Here is an 18833-nt window from a genome sequence, read left to right on the forward strand (position 1 = left end):
GTTTGTTGTAAATGGGTAAGTCTGAAAAGACCAACCCTTATCTTGCACACTTGTTGGAAGATAATCATATCGAGTCTTCTTCTTTAAACAAGTATACAGGAAAACCATATTCTGAAAAGTATTATGAGTTATTGAAAGTCAGAAAAGCGTTGCCTATATATGATAAAAGAGAAGAGTTTCTTCAACTTGTGAAGGAGAGCAAAGTGGTTGTCTTGGTAGGAGATACGGGTTCGGGAAAGACTACACAAGTACCTCAATTTTTTCTTGAAGAAGGCCATTTGGAGAAGAACAAAATGATAGTATGCACACAACCACGGAGAGTAGCAGCTATGTCAGTCTCTCAACGAGTTGCTGACGAACTGGATGTCCCTCTTGGAGAGGCTGTTGGTTATACTATCCGTTTTGAAGATGTCACTTCTCCCAAAACCATTTTGAAATACGCCACAGACGGAATGTTGTTGAGAGAGGCTATGTCTGATCCTCAATTGAGCAGATATTCCTTGATCATATTGGATGAGGCACATGAGCGTACTTTGGCTACCGATATTTTAATGGGAATTCTGAAGACCGTAGTTAGACAGAGAGAAGACCTAAAGTTGGTAATTATGAGTGCAACTCTTGACGCTGGGAAGTTTCAAGATTATTTTTCGAGAGACCCAGAACACCCACTTACAGTTCCTCTTATCAATGTTCCTGGAAGAGTATATCCCGTAGAAGTGTATTATACACCGGAACCAGAAAAAGACTATTTGGAAGCTGCTATTCGTACAGTTATTCAAATACATGCCAATGAACCGTTGGGAGACATTTTACTATTTCTTACAGGAGAAGAGGAAATTGAAGAGACTTGCAAAAGATTGAACCATGATATTCCTTTACTAGTTAAGGATTCAAAGCCTTTTAGAATTCTTCCACTTTATTCTTCTTTACCTCCCAATGCTCAACAAAGAGTTTTTGAACCACCTCCTTCCAATGGACGAAAGATTATCGTGGCAACCAACATTGCAGAGACTTCACTTACTATAGATGGTGTTGTATACGTTATTGATCCAGGTTTTTCTAAACAAAAGGTTGGTAATGGGTTATTTGTAATAGAATGGCTTATGAATAATGTATAGATATACGATCCCAGAGTTCGTGTAGAGTCTTTGTTGGTTTCGCCGATTTCAAAGGCATCGGCAAAACAAAGAGCTGGAAGAGCAGGTCGTACACGACCGGGAAAATGTTTTCGTCTATTTACGGAACAGACTTTTAAGAAAGACCTTATTGAAACAACTTATCCAGAAATTCTCCGCTCCAACTTGGCTAATGTTGTCTTGACTTTGAAAAAACTTGGTGTGGACGACCTCGTTCACTTTGACTTTATGGATCCACCTGCACCAGAAACACTTATGCGTGCTTTAGAATTGTTGAACTATCTTGGTGCTTTAGATGATGAAGGTGAATTGACACAACTTGGTAAACTAATGGCAGAGTTTCCGTTAGATCCTCAACTATCGAAAATGCTCATTGTCTCTCCACAATTTCAATGTTCTAATGAAATATTGAGTATTGTAGCGATGCTTTCAGTACCCAACTGTTTTTTGAGACCTCGAGATGCCCAAAAGAAAGCAGATGCTGCAAAGGCGAGATTTACACATTCCGAAGGAGATCATCTCACTTTATTGAATGTTTATTATGCATATAAGCACAATGAAGAAGACCCCAATTGGTGCTATCAGAACTATCTCAACTATCGTTCCTTAAAATCAGCAGACAACGTTCGCAGTCAGTTGGAAGCAATGATGAACAAATTGAGTTTGCCTTTGGTTTCAACCGATTTTCAGTCTGCAGAGTTTTATGTGAATATTAGAAAGGCTTTGGTGAATGGCTTTTTTATGCAAGTTGCGCATTTGGAGTCCAACGGCTATTATTTAACTGTCAAGGACAATCAGGTAAGCAATTTGTGTGTTTTGAGTATCGATTCAAACCAACACTTGATAGGTTGTTAGTTTACATCCGTCACATGGTCTTGACCATAAACCTACGTGGGTTGTATACAATGAGTTTGTTTTGACTAGTAGAAAGTATATTCGAACGGTGACGGAAATCAAAGGAGAATGGTTATTAGAGTATGCTTCTCATTATTATGAGCTTGCCAATTTTCCAGTTGGAGAAGCAAAGCGAGATTTGGAGAAACTGACTATAAAAAATAAAAAGCCACGCAAACAGAAATAAAAAGCGGACACCTTTTGAAGTGCAAAGTTCGGTATGGAAAAGAAGTCGACACTAAACTGTGTCTACCTTGTGTTCTCACAATTTCATTTTCTGGCCCTTTATACATACAACTAACTATGTTGTTTTCCAACTGACAATTGCTTTCCTACTGAAACTCAGAGGTCTTTCCCATTCTGGATATCCAACCGGCTCCTACGAGTATATGTCAAAAAAAGAAATTCGGACTGGTCAAAAGCTTATATGAGACCCATCAGTTGAAGTTGAGCGATAAATCCATTTATCATTATAGCAAAAAATATTCTTCCAGTCATATCCACTACTCAGTAATAACCTTTCGATCTGTATATATATATATATATATATAATTCCCCTCAACTCTCTCCTCTTCCCACTCCTCTCTTCTGCTTCTTCACATTTCCTCTTCGGCCGCCAATCGCAATCATCAGTTGTTACAAACCCACTATGGCAAAGTTGAACTTGTCCAGTTATTGAATCTGAGTGAAAGCTACAACAAAGTATCTAAATGGACCACACAACATCAGAAGAGTTTTTAGACCCTTTTATTCTTTCAGTTTTGCAAAATAATAAGAACCGCGATACTTTGAAAAAGCTGGAGGAAACCCTTAACCAGTTTGTAAAGAATAGTGAGTTGCGACGTTTGGAGTTTCCCCCTAAGACTGCGTTCCAAAGAAGAATCATTCATAGAGTCGCTTTACGCTATGGTTTGGATAACTTGTTGTTGGCAGCAGAGAATAATGGAACTAATAGTGACAAGAGGCGTCTAGTTTTGTTAAAGACAGAACAAACCAAGATACCGAATGTTTTGTTGTCAGATTGGGAAAATTCAGTTGCAAAGAGGGAAGTTGCAAATGAATCACGGCAAACTCCAACAGAGAATACTAACAGCAAGCCCTTTTTCTTGAAGCGTAATGTACAACAAGGAGCACAGCGAACTTTTCATCGTTCGTCTTCTTGTGTTGGACTCGAGGCAGGAATAGGAAACGTTATTCGTGGAGTAACAGAAGAAGAATATCAGAAAGCCAGAGCAAGAATATTCAACAATAGCGTTGCTTCTCATTGTTCTCAAACACAACAAATTGGCACAAAAACGGATATTTCAAAAGAAACGAAGTGGCTTCACTCTCCAAGTACTCCAACTCATACTTTGCAACCGCTTGTAGAAGCCCAAGATACTTCAGTTATGGAAGATAATTGGGTGGCTTTTGTTGAGGAGAAGGAAACTGAAAATGACGTTTATGATCCTGATTTTGATAGGAGCTATAGCAGATGGGGTGCAACGATACCTTCATCGACTTGCTCTCATATTAATGGAAATCCCAATTTAACACAATCGTATCTTCATTCAACTCAATTGAGACCAGCTGTAATCGGTAACTATATGAACAACAATCAATACACATTGACTAGTAAAACTCAGGTAAGTATTGAAACTAATTTTATCTAAATATATGTATTGTGTGTTGTTCAGAATGTATCCTACGGACCAATGAAAGGCGCAGAGTCTTCTTCTTCAAGAGTGCCTCGAAATAACTTACATGAACATTCTTTTGCGTCCTCCTATCCCGCTCTACAGTTTCCTAGTTATCAGTTACATTGCAGTTTTGGTGATTCTTCACAAATAGTGGGTTATGTACCCAATAACTCAGTTTCAACAACTTCAAATGATACATCCATCTATTTATCGAATGATCCTTCTTCCTATATTCATGAATTTCCTCCACTGGGTCGTACTTAAAACATATATATATATATATATATATCATATATGTGTGTGTTGGCAATCAATAAACCTTTATGAAAGTTTATTCTTGTAGACCTGCGAGTTTGTCTCGAATACTTCGCTTGGGTTTTTTATCCATTTGAAGAAACACTTCCAAACTATCATCAACATTTTGAATAGGCTGTGTTTCATAGGAAGCATTATTTTCCTTGCTTGATGATGGAATATCTAAAGTGTTCTCAGTTTTACCAAAGATTGATGATCCATCCATCAACATCGCATTTGACTCTTTGGAAGCATTCCAGGATTCCGTTGAAAGACTTGTTTCCTGAGAAAGAATGGGCGGAATCGATGCTTCCTCTTCATCCGACTCATCTCCGAATAGTAAATATTTGTAAAAAGCATTCGATGTCGACTTGGATGGATAACTGGATTGTTCCATCTCATCGCCTTGTTGACTTGTCATCTTATGTGCTTGAGCTGCTTCATTTACTAGAATAGTTTTATTGTCCACACCACTTGCTTCCCAACTGTGGGATTCCGATTCGGATTCGCTGGTTTCAACTGGAGAAATTTTTCTTTTCAATGGTTTCTTTCTCCTGGGTTGTGCTGCATTTGTAGTAACAGAAATATGATTCACAAAAGCTGGTAGTCTTCTAGGTGCATTTGGCTTCACTGTCCACAATTCTGGAGTGTCGTTGCTATACTCATTCTTGTCAACATCATCATCGACATTGGAAAATGTGAACAAAGTATTGTCTTGTGTTTCATTTCCTTTCGTTTCTTGGTAAGTTTCCATAGCGTCCTCCTTCTTTTCTTCCTTCCAAGTGTCAACTACTTCTTCATTCATAGGTTGTTCTGTGAGTAACTGGTGAACCCGAATCATCAAAGCTAAAATATGCTTGCAAAATAAGAATCTATTCTTTTGCATTTTCTTTTGTTTAGCAAAGTAGGGACAATCACATTGTGTTTCCTTCAAAGCTGGAGGATCGTCTTGTGTAGAAAATGAAACGTGATAATAACTTCCCGTTTGACTGGCTTCCATAATACATTCCACTTCATTGGATGATGGAAATAATACTTCTATACGGTGCTTCTCCAACAACTGTTCAGCATTTTCTACCAACTTGGGATGGAAACTGGCATAATGTCGAATGCTTTCCTTGTCTAATAAATTGCAGCAAGCAGGATTGATATTCAAAAGAGCTTCGTTTTTTAGAGTTGCTGATGAAATGCATTGTCCTGTTTGCTGACTCTCTCGTTGTGAATCTACAAGAGAATGGCAAGTTTCAACAACGCATATTTCTAAAAGGCACTTTCCTTGATGCTCTAAATACCAATTGTCCAAGAACTTGTACAGTCCTTGACATTCCCAAACAACATTTCTTTTCTCCATATTCCATTTGCGCAATACAAGTTGCCATACACTTTCTACTTCTCTTCCTCGCATAATACTTTCCAAATCAACGGCAGGGATGACAGAAGAATCTACCATCATCTCATTCGGACCTGGTTCAAAAAGGACAAGCGCAATCGATGGACAAGACATAAGCGATGACATCAGAATATATCCAGCTTTGAATAGATCATCAGAGTGCTTCCATAATCCATCCCATAACTGTATGCCCACAACAGTTCGGTTCAATCGATGAGCCAAAGACTTTGAAAAATTTGATATACTCGTTGTCGTTTCCGAGTAAAACTTGCCCAGCACAACCAAAATACTTTCCCTAGTCGAAAAAGCTTAGTTGAATATATCATTTCCATCAATATCACACGGACCGTGGAATCCATTCTCTCAACTTGTGGAGTTGTTCTTCCTTCAAACTTGCAATGGCATTACTAATGGAAACTGAGAGAAATAAGAACAAGGCAGTTGGCTCTTCATTATTATGGATCTCCTCAACTGGGTTGCATATTTGTGTTTGATGCACTGATATACTTTTGTATCCTATTTATCACATATTGTTATTCACATTACTATCCAAGAATAGTTTCCGTCCATATTCAAACATACCATTTTGCTCTGTCAAGGAAATGATTGCTTCGCGATTTTCACTCGTTTCCCAGGCAGATATGAAAACCGAATCTGCGTATACTTGTTGAGCGAGCTGCTGACACAAGATTTGCTTCGAAAGGGCTGTTTTAGCCAAACCGTCCTTTGTCAGTTCAAACTTTCTTATTGAACTTGCCAATTGTTTCAAAATTCCCTCTCTACAAATACCAAAGTCTGTTACCATCAATAAAAACTTGTTAACCAACACTTCCACTTGTTCTTCTTGATTCAACCTTCTATTTATAGCTCTGTGAATTTCTTCCAATAATGGTATGTCACCTTGTTCATCTTCTACAATAGCGACTTGATATTCTGAGAGGTGTTGACTGACTTGTTTACAAAAGCGACCTAAGCCTGCTTCTGGGTGTCGAAGAAAGAAATAATACGGAGAAAAGCGACAACGGTTCAGGTAATCTTCGCTGTCACAATTATCGGGTAGTGTAAAACCTTGTTGCGGTATTCTTATTGATGACAATTTATCCACACCTGGCGCTCCACATATGAAAAATAACAACTTTTTCATCAAGTAATTCCACAAAATTCCTACGAGGGAAAATTTTCCATTTTTTATTCTTTACAAAGTTTCCAATCTTGTTGACAAACAGAAGACTCGAAATACAGTTGCAATGCTCCACGATGTTCCGGCATTATCTGTTCATTCTCCTGAAAGAATGTTTCTACTTGCCGAATGTCACAGAATAATATTCGACATGCTTCCGTATGAATACGTTGACAACAAAAACGGGCTTCCATCTATAACTGATTAGAATAGAAATAGAATAATACCATCTTACAATACAATACCTCTGACTTGGATAATGTTGTTCTGGTATGACCTACAAGTACGGGTCTTTTGTCTCTTTCTCGTTGAACCATTCCTAACAATTGCAACGTGAACAACTCACTCGACCTGAGTCCTACTTCTTCAGTTATTTCCATTAAAATACTGTTATATAGTTCTCTTTCAATGGTTAGGCACATGTCTCTAGTTCCTTCATAAGACTGAGTAAGATAACTATCCGGTATATTTACATGACTTGGTTCTGGATGTCCTCCCGGTAGAACCCATCTCCCAACTCCTTCACCTACTTGTTCACTTCGTTCTAACAATATTATAAAGTTGTCACTAGTTAAAACTATTCCTGCGTTTCCAAGTGACAAAGGAAGGTGTCGTTCTGGTGCTCCTTCTTCAGGAGATTGGAAAAAAGTAAGAGGACTCGCTAAAGTTCATCACCACCATAAGTATAAAGTATCAGTTAGTAACGAGAAACTGTTCCTTACCCAAACTACCTGAGCCCTGGTAAGAAGCATAATCAGTTAAACCCAAGTTTAACTTGACTACACTAGCACCTTGTGCGTGAAAAGTGGAATAACTGTCTACACGAAACTTGAGAGCATTCCACATTTTCGGGTTTACTTCTTTTCTTCTTTTCCTATTTCTAATCAGTATACAACTATTCCATAGTTATTCTACACATACCACATATCTTTTATAGTTTCTTCCACAATATCATCCGGATGTGGTTTGCGGTTATAGTCTGAGTGAAAACTTATCTTAAGCATTCCGTTTCCCAAAGTAGCAGGTGGTTCTATCTTGAAACATATCTTCCAACCACCTTTTCCAAAGTTATCTGGTAAAGTTTCATTGGAACCCATTTTCTAAAACTCTCAAAAGTTGAGATGTAAATGAAGCGAAATTCCCATTTCTCTTCGGATCACAAATATATTTATATATATATATATGTATATTGCTATATACACAGAGAGAGAGAATTCCAAGTTTCCTTCTTTCTATCAAGGTTGAAAATACTGTAGTCCCATCGATTTATCTTTCTCTCTCTCTCTCTCTCTCTCTCTTTATATATTATATATTTATATACATATATATATATATATATATACGAAATATCCACTCGAAGCGTTATATATACTCATTTCCACATTGGTGGGTGTGGACGGACATTGGTTAATAGACTCATTTTACTTATGGTTGAGAGTGAGTTGAAAGTAGCTGAAACTTGGGATAGAACCTTGGAACTGGGCATCAAAAGAGTTGCTTATGGAGTACTTTTAGGTTCTGTGACGGCGCTGATACTGTTCCGTGAGAATATCTCTCTCGAGTTCGCGTACTCCAGGACTAACGTTTGTTTGAAGGGTCGCCGTTAACCAGAGTTGCAGTTTCTAGTTTTGGAGGTGGTATAGGTTTTGGAATGACTTATAGTGACGCTAAACGGGATTTTGAAAAACTGAAACCAGCCTCATCTTCCTCAACTCAAGGATTGACGGATAGCTTATCTTTGAATAGTTAACTAGCTGTGTTAACATTATATAAAGGTTTTTCTTTTTCTGTTGTACCTTATTGCGTGTAACCTTATCCAGACTGACTTGCATGTCGTTGGTTGGGAAGAGGAGGAGGATATGTGGAGAAGCACTAGTAGTTGGATAGTTGGGCAAGTTGTAGCTAGACTCAACTATTCCACTGGAGTTGTACCCAAAACCAACCCACTCAAGCCAACTCACAGTTCTCCTGGAAGAACACACAGAAGCAAAGTATTTTCTGTGGACCCCAACTGGAAGGGCAAAGTCATAGCAGGAGGAGCTCGATCAGCCGACGGAGTTCCCACAGAAACTTTGAGTGTTCACTTTTATGGAACTTCATCTTCCGGTTATGCCTTTCATCGATGGTTCACTTCGATAGGTTTGAAATTATGTTTTCATAATACACCGGCGTATTTGTTATTGTTCGATGCCGGTGAAGGTACTTGTCGCCGACTGTTTGAATGGTAAGAATACATTCCTACATATACACGACAACTTATTGGGTCAAGTGGTACGGCACCTTGTAATCTCGATTATATTTTCATAACTCATTTGCATGCCGACCACATTCTGGGTCTTCCTTCGCTAGTTATAAGTGCAGCAGATAGAAGTAAACCTCTGCATATTTATGGACCAGAAGGTATCCGCTACTTTTTAAGAAGTGCTTTGTTATCTACTAGAGTTCGAGTTCCAGTTCCTATCCATACTCATGAGCTTATTTTACCTGAACAAACCAAAAGAAATCAACCTTTTAGACAGCCTTTGCCACCGTATAGAACGGAAGTAGAAGATACGGATATTTACCCCGATGACAAAGGTATTTATAGAGTAGTGAATACAAAAGGGTTTACTCTGACGGCCAGTCGTTTGGTTCATCCCGTTCCTTGCTTCGGTTATGTGTTTGAAGAGTCTTCCAAAATACATTTTAGTGAAGAAAAGTTTCAAGAACTTGGAGTACCACGTGGCTCTGTTCGCAGAAGGTTAACACAAGGTCAGACAGTAACTCTTTCTGGTGGTCGTGTAGTGAAACCGAATCAAGTGATAAGTGGAGTACGTCCTGGAAGGAAGGTGACTATTTCAGTGGATACTAGTGATTCCAGTTCATTGGCATCTTTAGCCGAACAGTCTTCTCTATTGATACATGATGCAACCAATTTAGAAGATTGTTTAGAAGAATCTATTCAAAGTGGTCATTCCACAGCAAAGATGGCTGGTGTATTTGCGAGACAAGTGAATGCGGAGTTTTTAGCACTTACACATATTAGTCCTCGAATTTGGTCTTCAGATACCGAACAACAAATGATAAGAGAAGCAATGGCTGGTTTTGCAAAGCGAGGAAGATGTATCATTGCGGAGGATATGTGTAGAATAGACTTGGAAGAACGTGAAATGATGGAGAATGTTGCACAAAGTGCCGAGTCCTTCCATTCTTAGGTAAACATTTTGATGATTTGCACACAAATAATTTGTTTTACTTCTCAACAAATATACCTCCACGAGATATTTCTTATCTTTGTTTTCCCACAAAGTATAAGATTATATATCTGGAGAGGTATAACACTATTACACACACACACACACACACACTCTCTCTCTCTTATTCTGATATATACAAACCCTTCTCCATGCTGTTGTTTTCTGAAATGGAATCTACAGAAAGCCATACCCAGTCTTCATCACTGGGAGGAGCCAAACCCAATCGTCGAGCAACTTGTACAATACCTCCATAACTCTCCACTGTATCAACCAGGTCCTCTCTTCCATTCAACAACATACACTGCTTTGATGGAATTCGAATCATTCCTTCCACCACACTGCAATGTTGCTTTGTAAACTCCAAACATTCAATCGCAAATTCAATAGAAAAGGGACCCCAATTCAATAGACGATTCTTTCCAGTATTTTGATGCAACTTTAAACCCAAACGTGCACCAAGTGCTATATTGCCACCATGACGAAGAATCAAAGTAGCCAAATCAGGCCTTCCTGCTAGTCGAAACACACGATAAGAAGGCATCATTCCTATACAATTATATTGTAGACAAAACTGATGAATTTCTTTCACTAAATAAAGAAACTCTTCGAAATATCTGAAAACAAGTTAGTATTCATCAATGAAATCATGTAAATACTAACGAACCTCCAATCTTGACTACAATGTAAACCCAAATGTGAAGCAACCAGCCTTTCCCCTCCTTTACGTGCAATTGCATACCAAATATCACTTCTTCCTTTGGCCAAAAGTTGTTGACTTGCAGGAACGATGCGTTGATTGAAATCATTCTGCTTACAAAAGTTTTCCAATTCTTTGGCAATATTATTCATATCTGTCCAGTAACCATAGATTCTCTTCTCTTGTGACTTGTATCCAACATAAGAAACTTGTTTTTTCTTTCTGGTCTTCTTTGGTATTTCAAAACCCAATCGTTGCGCTATCTTCTCATAATGTGATCTTCCAGCACAAATCTTATTCATAAGAACAGGTTTGTATTTTCTGATAGTTTCTCTCGAGGGCATTTCATCCTTTGCCAAGTTTCTTTCTTTTATGAGTTCAACAACTTGTTCAGTGAGACTCTCCAATTCTCGGTCACGTAACACAGACCGCAGAGGGGTCCACTTGCTTTGTTTTGGTAGTTTCCAACCCAACTTTTGTGAAACTGGTTCAGGCCCTCCATGTTTTGCTATTGCTTCGACTAGTACATGAGCACCTTTTGCTCTCAAATATACATTGGTTGGCAATATTCCAGCAGGATGGTTATGGATAGCACAAAAGTCCGCAAGTTGGTTGGATAAGTTGTCAAAGTTTTCCCAAAATGGATCTAATTCCGTCTTTCTATTGTTTTTCAACTTGAAAGTTTTGCTTCGAAATGATTTCTCGTGGAAAGCATCTTGGGAGGAGGAGACCATTCTAGTCACTGGATGGTTGCAGTTGTCATAAGCGAACTGAAATATGCCTATCGACCTCTTTAGGTAGTTACTGATGCATAATTGATTACCGTTTCTTTGTAGGTTGTTGATACTTGCAACTGCGAAACCAGAATGAAACGCCAACGAGTCCATGGTCTACGAACAACTGCCCATGAACAACTTTTCCATTCACTTTTCTCAACAACTGAAACTTTTATTCTAAAAATAGATCAGTTGTGAGAAAAGATTAGATGAGACTATGTTTTCTTATCCATACTACAACTTGCCATTATTTACTTGTCCACACATGAAAAGGTCGTATTCCTTAGTAGGAGGGCTAGTCATAGGGTTGACTTTTTGTCTATTCTTAAGAACAAATGCTCAAGAAAGTGAAGATGAGGCAATATCCAACTTGCAAAAATATATTCAAAGTAAGTGTTTTGTACAATGGTTGACTCTTTTCCTTGAACTCCATAAATAGTACGTACAGATCAACCTCATCCTGACTATGCTAGTGCAGTCGAGTTTTTAACACAATTGGCTACTGAAATAGGTTTAGAGGTGAGTGTTATTTATTATAATCTTCTAGAGAGTTTATATATATATATATATTTGTATGATCTTATTTAGACCCAGTCTTTGGAACTTGTACCAGGGAAACCCATATTCCTGGCTTGGTTATTAGGATCGAATGGCGATGGATCGACTATTTTACTCAATTCACATATGGATGTGGTGCCTGTAGAACCTGGTGGTTGGAGTCAAGATCCATTTGCTGCTACCATCGAACGAGATAAAGTCTATGGTAGAGGTACTCAAGATATGAAGGTTGGTATTATGCATCATCTTTCAAGAAGTTCATCTCACGTGGTTGATAGAGTGTTACCATCCAGTACTTGGAAGCATTAAGGCATCTCATCCGACGAGGTTGGAAACCTGACCGAACTGTTTTGCTTTCGGTAGTTCCTGACGAAGAGATTGGAGGTGCTCAAGGAATGGGAGTGTTTGTAGAGTCCAAAGAATTTCAAAAGTGGAACATTAGCTTAGAATTGGATGAAGGTTTAGCCAATCCACAATCTTTTATGTGGTTGTATTATGGTGAGCGACAACCTTGGTGGCTTACTATTGGAGCTACAGATCAACCTGCTCATGGAGCAACATTACCCAATCATACAGCCATCCAACACTTATACAAGATAGAACAAAAAGTTCTCGAATTTCGAAAGCAACAAGAGCAGCAAGTGAGTCAAGGAATCCCTTTGGGAGATATTATTGGAATCAATCTTGTTTATCTTCGCTCCGGAGTAACCAAAGACGATCATAGTTATGTGATGAATATGGTCCCAGGAATAGCAGAGTTAGGTTTGGATATTCGAGTACCTCCCACGAAACAACATAGCCAAGAAATGACTCGAATCATATCCGATTGGTTGTCATGTACTGAAGATGAAATCATGAATAACTGGATTGGAAATTGCAGTCATTATTACTACAAGTTTATTCACAGAGTTGATATTCCTCAAGTAACTAGCAAAGATCCCGTGGAGAATCCCTACTATCAAGTGATACAACAAGTTTTCGATGAATTATCCATTTCTTATAAAACTGCAATATTTCCTGCTTCTACAGATGCACGATATTTGAGAGAAAGGAAAATTCCTTGTTTCGGGTTTAGGTAAGTTTCTTAGAGTTGAAAACAATCGTATCGTAATGAATATTCTAGTCCTATTCATTCGACTCCAGTATTATTACATGATAACGATGAATATATTCCCAAAGACATATTTCTTAAAGGCATCTCCATTTATGAAAGACTTATTGAAGCTTTAAGTACTTTGGATTACCCAACAATCCCAAGTTGTAAACCAACTGAAAATATAACCCATTCTATAACAACAACTATGCCTCATGAAGAACTTTGATATTGTTTTCTAAAGTCGGTTTCTTTTTCTCTTATTCATCCTCCAGTTTTAACCCTAAACCTAACGCACTTGTATTCAAACTCAAAGTCAACTTCTATTTCTTTCCATACTCTTAGCTACAACAGCCATCTCATTCTGTGAATAGGATAAACTTGCTTCATAAGCTCCCACTATTGCTTCCGTAATAGAATTGGATATCTACAACACAACATAAACCCTAAATAAACCCTAACAGTCATCTTACCGCTTGAATATCTCCTGATGAAAGCAACTTCTCATCCACTTGTACACTACAAGGTACCTGATTTCCTGAATATCGTGCCTCCACCCATCCATCAACAGACTTTATGGGTCAACCACAAATAGAATGAATCATAAATTTTGTCTTACTTTACTTTCCACTCTTATTATAGAAAGTTGCTGTTGAAGTTGTTGACTATATTGCGCAAGTAACTGTGCTTTCTCCATAGCTCTTTTCCACTCTTCTCCACTCTCTCTATCGAAAGAAGACGATTGCGTCTGCATATCCATATAAACCACTCGAGGGCAACTCAACCCATATGACTTTTTAAAGGACTGTTGAATAGCAGAATGTAAACAACGACGACTAGTCCAACAACTTGGCAAGTAACTGATCCATCCCATTCTATGATGATTCTCTTTCAACATCTTGTAAGAAAAAATAGTTTATATGATTTCCAATGATGACTATTCCACTTTGGGTAATGCAACTTGTTTCGAAGTATCCATCTCTCTCATATACTCTAAATAATCCAAAGGAAGCCTCGATCTTACCGCTGCCATGTGCCTTTCACTTTCCACTTGATCAGGAGTCTTGCCACAAATCTTTGCATGAAGCTCTGCCAATTGTTGTTGCTCCTTCAACAGCTGCTCAAAACTATTCAACTCTTCATTGGTCAACTTGCGAATATAGTTTGCGGGATTGCCACCCCATAATTCATCGGAAGGAACGCTGGTTCCCTTTACCAGTCGAGAACCTAAAGATATTCAACGACCAACAACTAGTATATATATTCACACATACCGGACGCTATTACCGAACGTGTAGAAATAACACAATCTTCTTCGATCAACGAACCCCAACCGATGTAGACTTTATCATAGATTGTACAACTGTAGATACTACTGCGAGCTCCTATAATCACTTGTTTCCCAATAAACGTTGGATTTCCACGTTCCTCTGGAATACGAGTACAATGGATAACCACATCATCCCCAATATGACTGTCGCCAACCACTACGATGGGAACCGCATCAGCTCTCAACACAGCACCATATCCAACAGAACTATTCGCCCCAAGTTGAACGTATCCAATAACCGAAGCGTTGGGAGCAATGAAAACGTTGTCTTCAAAAATAGGTTTCTTTAGACCGATGTTCATCAACTGTCGATGTCTGCTAACTAGGAAAGCGAATGGACCCTGCTGTCTAACAACTGGACAAGAAACTACTTACGTGGTTCACGATAACTGTATCCTCCTTGAACTCGGATACCTAAGTGGTCCATAGATTGACCTGTTTCTCTTATCATTTGACCAACCACATACAAGGCGCGACGAATACCTTGCATGGTTTTCGATCCACTTTACCAATTCTCTGAACAACTTTTGGGAAACTAATATATGGATGATTGGAATAACTTGTGGCTTGACTTGACCTGTTGTCTTATTCACACAATATTGTATATACACCAAGTATATCCATTAGGTAGTTTCTACCTCTGCTAATTTCGTTGCCTTCTCATCTCAGTAGATACCTTTGAACGTCGTGAAAGATGGGGCGCTGTAGTTTACTTTTGTAAAAGTCCAATCGTAGCAGATTATCTAAACCCCATTCTACACGATATCAAAAGTTACTTTGCAAACGTAGGTATTGCTGGTTTCTTAGTTGACTGATTTTCATTCCTTTTTTAGGGTTTATTGCGTAGCATCCGCATATCTTTATCGCATCCCAACAAACAAGTCAACTATCAAATGCAGTTTCCACAGACAACACCAAAAGTTTGCACAGTAGATGTTATATTAAAGTGGCAAGAATTGTTTCGGAATGCACTGTACAAGTTGCTGTATGTTGGACAAGCGTCTTCGTTAGTAGGTACGTCTACTTTTCAGATTTATCTACAAGTCGTAGATAATATGGAACAACAACAACAGTGGAAGACAGTAGTTGGTGACCCTTTTGTAGAGCACTTGGCAAGTCCACTCGCAAAAGTTACCCGGTGAATACTCATTTGCTATGGTTTACAGGGTACCCAAAAGTGGGAAGTTTTGTATTCTTGTGAAATTTCTGGTACTGAGCAACCCTTCCATTTATTCCGAGAAGAAATGGACTAGGGAAAGAACCAAGTTGGGAATCTTGTTTAACCACGTATCTTCAAAGGTTTATCTCCAAAAGCTTTCGATGACAAGTGTAGCCGTTTCGAAGTATTCTTTCTTTCAATAGCAAGAGAATAAGAAAACACATTGCCTTGGGCCGGAGAATGAGGTATCCAAACAACTTCAGGATCCATAGGTAAAGAACGAAGATTATCGCCCTGAATTTCGTGGAGCTTCCAAGATTCTGCTTCTTCTTCTTTCACTTGTAAAGTTCTTGCCAATCGTCTTCGCAGTTCTTCTATTGTATCACCTGATTGAGGAACTTGTAAGAGAAATGGAACTCCAAAGATATCATATCCTCCTAACTGCTTATGGTCCTTGGTAACGTGAACTACCGATACCCAAATGCTATCCCTAAATAACCACAGCTTAGTTTCCTACAACTTTCAAAAGATTCATTCTTACTCTAATTCTCTTTCGCAAGGCTCTACTCTCATCATCATTCCAGTTCCTGGACGCCATTCCGGTATTTCTTCATCCGGTAAACAATATCGAACGATGCGATGATCCTGTACAAGTACCAGTCGCAATTCTATTTCCATTGCAAGATTTAAAAGCTCTCGAATGCGCTGCAATAAGTGCAACACTTTAGAGTGATGTGGCAATAAAATACTCAAAATATTCGTTCGATGACTCTTCACACCAGACTCGATTCCATTTCCACAATTGTTCTCCTTCAGAACTTGGTCTGTAGTGGAAAAGAGACATTCCTGAATATCTGTGAAACTTTCATCTTCCTTCAAACATCGACCACTGTCTTCTCGATAAATAACGGTATATTCATCTTTTTCATCATATTGTACAGCTGCATACGCCAGTCTTTGATAATACAAAACTCTACCAGGTGGAGTGCGAACAGCAAAAGAACGAATCCAGTCTTGAAAACTTTCATTTCTAAACCAATGAATGAGAAGAATATTCAAATATTGGAGTGTGTTACTTACCTTTCAGAAAAAGTAAATGGAAACGAACGTGGCTGCATTCGATAAGGATCCATTGGAAAGAATCGAATATATTCAGGGTCAATACTTGCCCGTATTAACTTACAGAATCGATCTCTCATTTGTTCATAAGTATCAGTTACCATCATATCCAAAATAATTCCCGGCTTATGAGGTTCGAGAATATTGCGTATTTCCACATCCACTCGTTTCATCAAATATTCGAAAAAGTCCAATACAGTTGGCAAATATCTTGCACCCGAGTCGATTATCTGTTTGACTTGTTCATGTTCCAATGGTAAAGGAACTGGTTGGATAACTATGATATCTCCACAACCTATCTTATAACTCTTCAAAGTTCGAGATATGTCATCCAATTTTTGAACATTTCTTGGAGATATTTCTTCAAAGAGTAACATTTCTTGGTTGAAACTACTTTCTCCCATCAATTCCTTTATCACAGCCAATACATCAGCAATAACATCATTTTGTTTCATAATTTGTTTTCCAATAATGCGATAGTCAGCAGTTGGAAATGGTGTATAGAGCTTGAAGAATAACAACATTTCGTCAGCAGCTACAGCGACATTCAAAGACTTTGGTAGTGAAAGCGCTCTTATTCGATCACTTCTTCCATCATTCAATGACAAATCTTCAACGTAAATGGGGACCAAGCTTTCATCCAATACTCGAGCTTCCCAAGTTCCATCCGGTTTCTGATAACCCGGATCCTCTAAAACACTGCTGTTTTCTCTACTTCCAGCCAATAGAAACTGTGTACGAATTGTATCATTATCACGTTGGAAACAGCGCCATATTCGTATCATTGTTGGATCCTTTACAAGGCCACGAGAAAAGAGAGAATCCTTGAGTTCTTTCAAAGTGGTACTTTTTCGCATCTTTAACTTGTACAGCCCAGAGCGTGGAAGCAAATCAGTTCCTCGATACTGAAACAAGTCATTATCAGTGACAACCATAAAAGTACAGTATAAATGGGCTTCCATTCTTTCCTTCTTTCTCAAAGCTTCTTCTTCCTTCTCCTTTTCAAGGCGTTCAATCAACTCATGAGGTACTTCAGCATCTTTAAGAGGTGTTAAATAGTCTTGAATTTTATCTCTTCGAATATATTGCAACATATATGCGTTGGCAAATTTTCTCACCATAGACTGACGTGAACGTGGTGGCTGTAACTCGGGTGGAGTTAATCCATTCAACGTTCTCGACTTGCGGTCTCTCTCCTCTTGTTCTTTCTCCTCTTCCGGTGCAATTTTTTGTCCACCAACGCCAAAATTTTCTTCAATAGCTTGATGTCTATCTGACTTTAATACCAAGTCATCATCAAACTTGTACCAACCATCAGGGTCTTGTAATAAATGAGGACGAATAAATGCATAATAATGTCCACCATAAATATCTCCCATATGAACCAAAACAGCATGCAAATCATAAGTGTAATCCACATTGGATGGTTCCATCGACTCTTCTCGGCTCACAAAGGAATTCAAGTTTATCGTCTCATAAAACTTGTAATGATCATTTATCTTCACCATCATATCATGTGCAAAGTCGTACTCAAATCTCTTCAAATGTAACTGTAAAACAGGAGGAAGTGTAATAAACACCGCACCTTTCTTGGCTGCCTGAAGTTCTTGATAACCTTCAGCACGATATTTGTTGTCCCCATCCATGATTTCAACTTCTGTATACTTTTCAAAGGATTCATATATATCAGCACAACCACGCACATTCAGGGAAAGATCATAAAATGTCTCTACATGAGAACTTTCATATGGAACATAAATACATTTGATATAATTCAATATCTTGCCCTCAAATAGTCGCTGAATGATGTTCACTCCATCTTCTCCCCCTTCTCTCTTCATCTTCTCCTCTAAAGCATCGCATAGGATTCGATTCAACTCCTGTACATCATGTTGTGTGAAAGCATCGGCATTATCCCAACCAAAACTATCCGTCAATCTCTTCGTCTTGACTACTGTTGGACAATACTGTAAATCATAAAAAACTCGTTGTAGAGCATAAGTTAAAAGATCAGGGCTGTTATCTGAAGAACTATTTAGCACTGGCATGCGATATACTGCCCTCCGAAATTCTCCTAAATGAAATAAAGTCTGCAACAAAGAATTCATATAACAAGTAGCTCCCTGATTCTTCAAACCAACATATCCGGTTGCCTTTCTCGAGTTGTAGTCTACCACAGGATTATCCAACTCCCATTCTGATACTAAAGTAACTTGAGCCGTGAATAAGAGACTACCGGCTACTAAAAAGCCTTCTTCAGGTCTGTTGATAAGGTCCAGCTTCACGAATTCA

The 18833-nt window shown here is 38.5% G+C and overlaps 12 protein-coding genes across 12 annotated transcripts in view; 6 read left to right on the top strand and 6 right to left on the bottom strand.

Moving 5' to 3' along the window:
• Nucleotides 1-7: 7 nt before the first annotated feature.
• Gasu_22500 (pre-mRNA-splicing factor ATP-dependent RNA helicase) lies at nucleotides 8-2668 on the top strand. Its single transcript, XM_005706804.1, has 3 exons — nucleotides 8-1070; nucleotides 1119-1934; nucleotides 1984-2668. The coding sequence occupies exons 1-3, from the start codon at nucleotides 12-14 to the stop codon at nucleotides 2215-2217; spliced, it is 2109 nt and encodes a 702-aa protein (XP_005706861.1). The 5' UTR covers nucleotides 8-11; the 3' UTR covers nucleotides 2218-2668.
• Nucleotides 2669-2737: 69 nt separating this feature from the next.
• Gasu_22510 (nucleic acid binding protein) lies at nucleotides 2738-4008 on the top strand. Its single transcript, XM_005706805.1, has 2 exons — nucleotides 2738-3655; nucleotides 3707-4008. Exons 1-2 carry the CDS (start codon nucleotides 2741-2743, stop codon nucleotides 3971-3973), a joined length of 1182 nt encoding a protein of 393 aa, XP_005706862.1. The 5' UTR covers nucleotides 2738-2740; the 3' UTR covers nucleotides 3974-4008.
• A 6-nt stretch (nucleotides 4009-4014) lies between these two features.
• Gasu_22520 (helicase) lies at nucleotides 4015-6547 on the bottom strand. Its single transcript, XM_005706806.1, has 3 exons — nucleotides 5976-6547; nucleotides 5741-5909; nucleotides 4015-5688 (listed from the first exon to the last, which is right to left on the bottom strand). The coding sequence occupies exons 1-3, from the start codon at nucleotides 6535-6537 to the stop codon at nucleotides 4041-4043; spliced, it is 2379 nt and encodes a 792-aa protein (XP_005706863.1). The 5' UTR covers nucleotides 6538-6547; the 3' UTR covers nucleotides 4015-4040.
• A 5-nt stretch (nucleotides 6548-6552) lies between these two features.
• On the bottom strand, nucleotides 6553-7737 carry Gasu_22530 (Nudix hydrolase-like protein). The gene is made up of 4 exons (XM_005706807.1): nucleotides 7495-7737; nucleotides 7296-7447; nucleotides 6819-7234; nucleotides 6553-6767 (listed from the first exon to the last, which is right to left on the bottom strand). The coding sequence occupies exons 1-4, from the start codon at nucleotides 7668-7670 to the stop codon at nucleotides 6582-6584; spliced, it is 930 nt and encodes a 309-aa protein (XP_005706864.1). The 5' UTR covers nucleotides 7671-7737; the 3' UTR covers nucleotides 6553-6581.
• A 190-nt stretch (nucleotides 7738-7927) lies between these two features.
• Nucleotides 7928-8388, top strand: Gasu_22540 (uncharacterized protein). The gene is made up of 2 exons (XM_005706808.1): nucleotides 7928-8115; nucleotides 8169-8388. Exons 1-2 carry the CDS (start codon nucleotides 8001-8003, stop codon nucleotides 8321-8323), a joined length of 270 nt encoding a protein of 89 aa, XP_005706865.1. The 5' UTR covers nucleotides 7928-8000; the 3' UTR covers nucleotides 8324-8388.
• Nucleotides 8389-8397: 9 nt separating this feature from the next.
• Nucleotides 8398-9808, top strand: Gasu_22550 (ribonuclease Z). The gene is made up of 2 exons (XM_005706809.1): nucleotides 8398-8797; nucleotides 8843-9808. The coding sequence occupies exons 1-2, from the start codon at nucleotides 8433-8435 to the stop codon at nucleotides 9765-9767; spliced, it is 1290 nt and encodes a 429-aa protein (XP_005706866.1). The 5' UTR covers nucleotides 8398-8432; the 3' UTR covers nucleotides 9768-9808.
• A 4-nt stretch (nucleotides 9809-9812) lies between these two features.
• Nucleotides 9813-11487, bottom strand: Gasu_22560 (uncharacterized protein). Its single transcript, XM_005706810.1, has 2 exons — nucleotides 10474-11487; nucleotides 9813-10423 (listed from the first exon to the last, which is right to left on the bottom strand). The coding sequence occupies exons 1-2, from the start codon at nucleotides 11391-11393 to the stop codon at nucleotides 9931-9933; spliced, it is 1413 nt and encodes a 470-aa protein (XP_005706867.1). The 5' UTR covers nucleotides 11394-11487; the 3' UTR covers nucleotides 9813-9930.
• A 40-nt stretch (nucleotides 11488-11527) lies between these two features.
• Nucleotides 11528-13198, top strand: Gasu_22570 (aminoacylase). Its single transcript, XM_005706811.1, has 5 exons — nucleotides 11528-11671; nucleotides 11722-11801; nucleotides 11871-12068; nucleotides 12119-12915; nucleotides 12964-13198. The coding sequence occupies exons 1-5, from the start codon at nucleotides 11548-11550 to the stop codon at nucleotides 13160-13162; spliced, it is 1398 nt and encodes a 465-aa protein (XP_005706868.1). The 5' UTR covers nucleotides 11528-11547; the 3' UTR covers nucleotides 13163-13198.
• A 14-nt stretch (nucleotides 13199-13212) lies between these two features.
• Nucleotides 13213-13827, bottom strand: Gasu_22580 (uncharacterized protein). The gene is made up of 3 exons (XM_005706812.1): nucleotides 13553-13827; nucleotides 13407-13505; nucleotides 13213-13360 (listed from the first exon to the last, which is right to left on the bottom strand). Exons 1-3 carry the CDS (start codon nucleotides 13805-13807, stop codon nucleotides 13250-13252), a joined length of 465 nt encoding a protein of 154 aa, XP_005706869.1. The 5' UTR covers nucleotides 13808-13827; the 3' UTR covers nucleotides 13213-13249.
• A 6-nt stretch (nucleotides 13828-13833) lies between these two features.
• Nucleotides 13834-14787, bottom strand: Gasu_22590 (uncharacterized protein). Its single transcript, XM_005706813.1, has 3 exons — nucleotides 14639-14787; nucleotides 14208-14585; nucleotides 13834-14160 (listed from the first exon to the last, which is right to left on the bottom strand). Exons 1-3 carry the CDS (start codon nucleotides 14751-14753, stop codon nucleotides 13871-13873), a joined length of 783 nt encoding a protein of 260 aa, XP_005706870.1. The 5' UTR covers nucleotides 14754-14787; the 3' UTR covers nucleotides 13834-13870.
• Nucleotides 14788-14797: 10 nt separating this feature from the next.
• Nucleotides 14798-15468, top strand: Gasu_22600 (uncharacterized protein). Its single transcript, XM_005706814.1, has 3 exons — nucleotides 14798-14890; nucleotides 14933-15048; nucleotides 15097-15468. Exons 1-3 carry the CDS (start codon nucleotides 14806-14808, stop codon nucleotides 15403-15405), a joined length of 510 nt encoding a protein of 169 aa, XP_005706871.1. The 5' UTR covers nucleotides 14798-14805; the 3' UTR covers nucleotides 15406-15468.
• Nucleotides 15469-15476: 8 nt separating this feature from the next.
• The window catches only part of Gasu_22610 (ubiquitin carboxyl-terminal hydrolase 7), a 4141-nt gene continuing 784 nt past the window's right edge, over nucleotides 15477-18833 (bottom strand). Inside the window, exons 4-6 of the mRNA XM_005706815.1 lie at nucleotides 16503-18820; nucleotides 15964-16452; nucleotides 15477-15912 (exon numbers count right to left, since the gene is read on the bottom strand). Coding sequence (XP_005706872.1) covers nucleotides 15543-15912; nucleotides 15964-16452; nucleotides 16503-18820 — 3177 coding nt within the window. The 3' untranslated portion in view covers nucleotides 15477-15542. The remainder of the gene's footprint in view (nucleotides 15913-15963; nucleotides 16453-16502; nucleotides 18821-18833) is intronic.

This window comes from Galdieria sulphuraria (assembly GCF_000341285.1).
Source record: "Galdieria sulphuraria unplaced genomic scaffold scaf_16, whole genome shotgun sequence".
In the NCBI taxonomy this organism is placed as follows: Eukaryota; Rhodophyta; class Bangiophyceae; order Galdieriales; family Galdieriaceae; genus Galdieria; species Galdieria sulphuraria.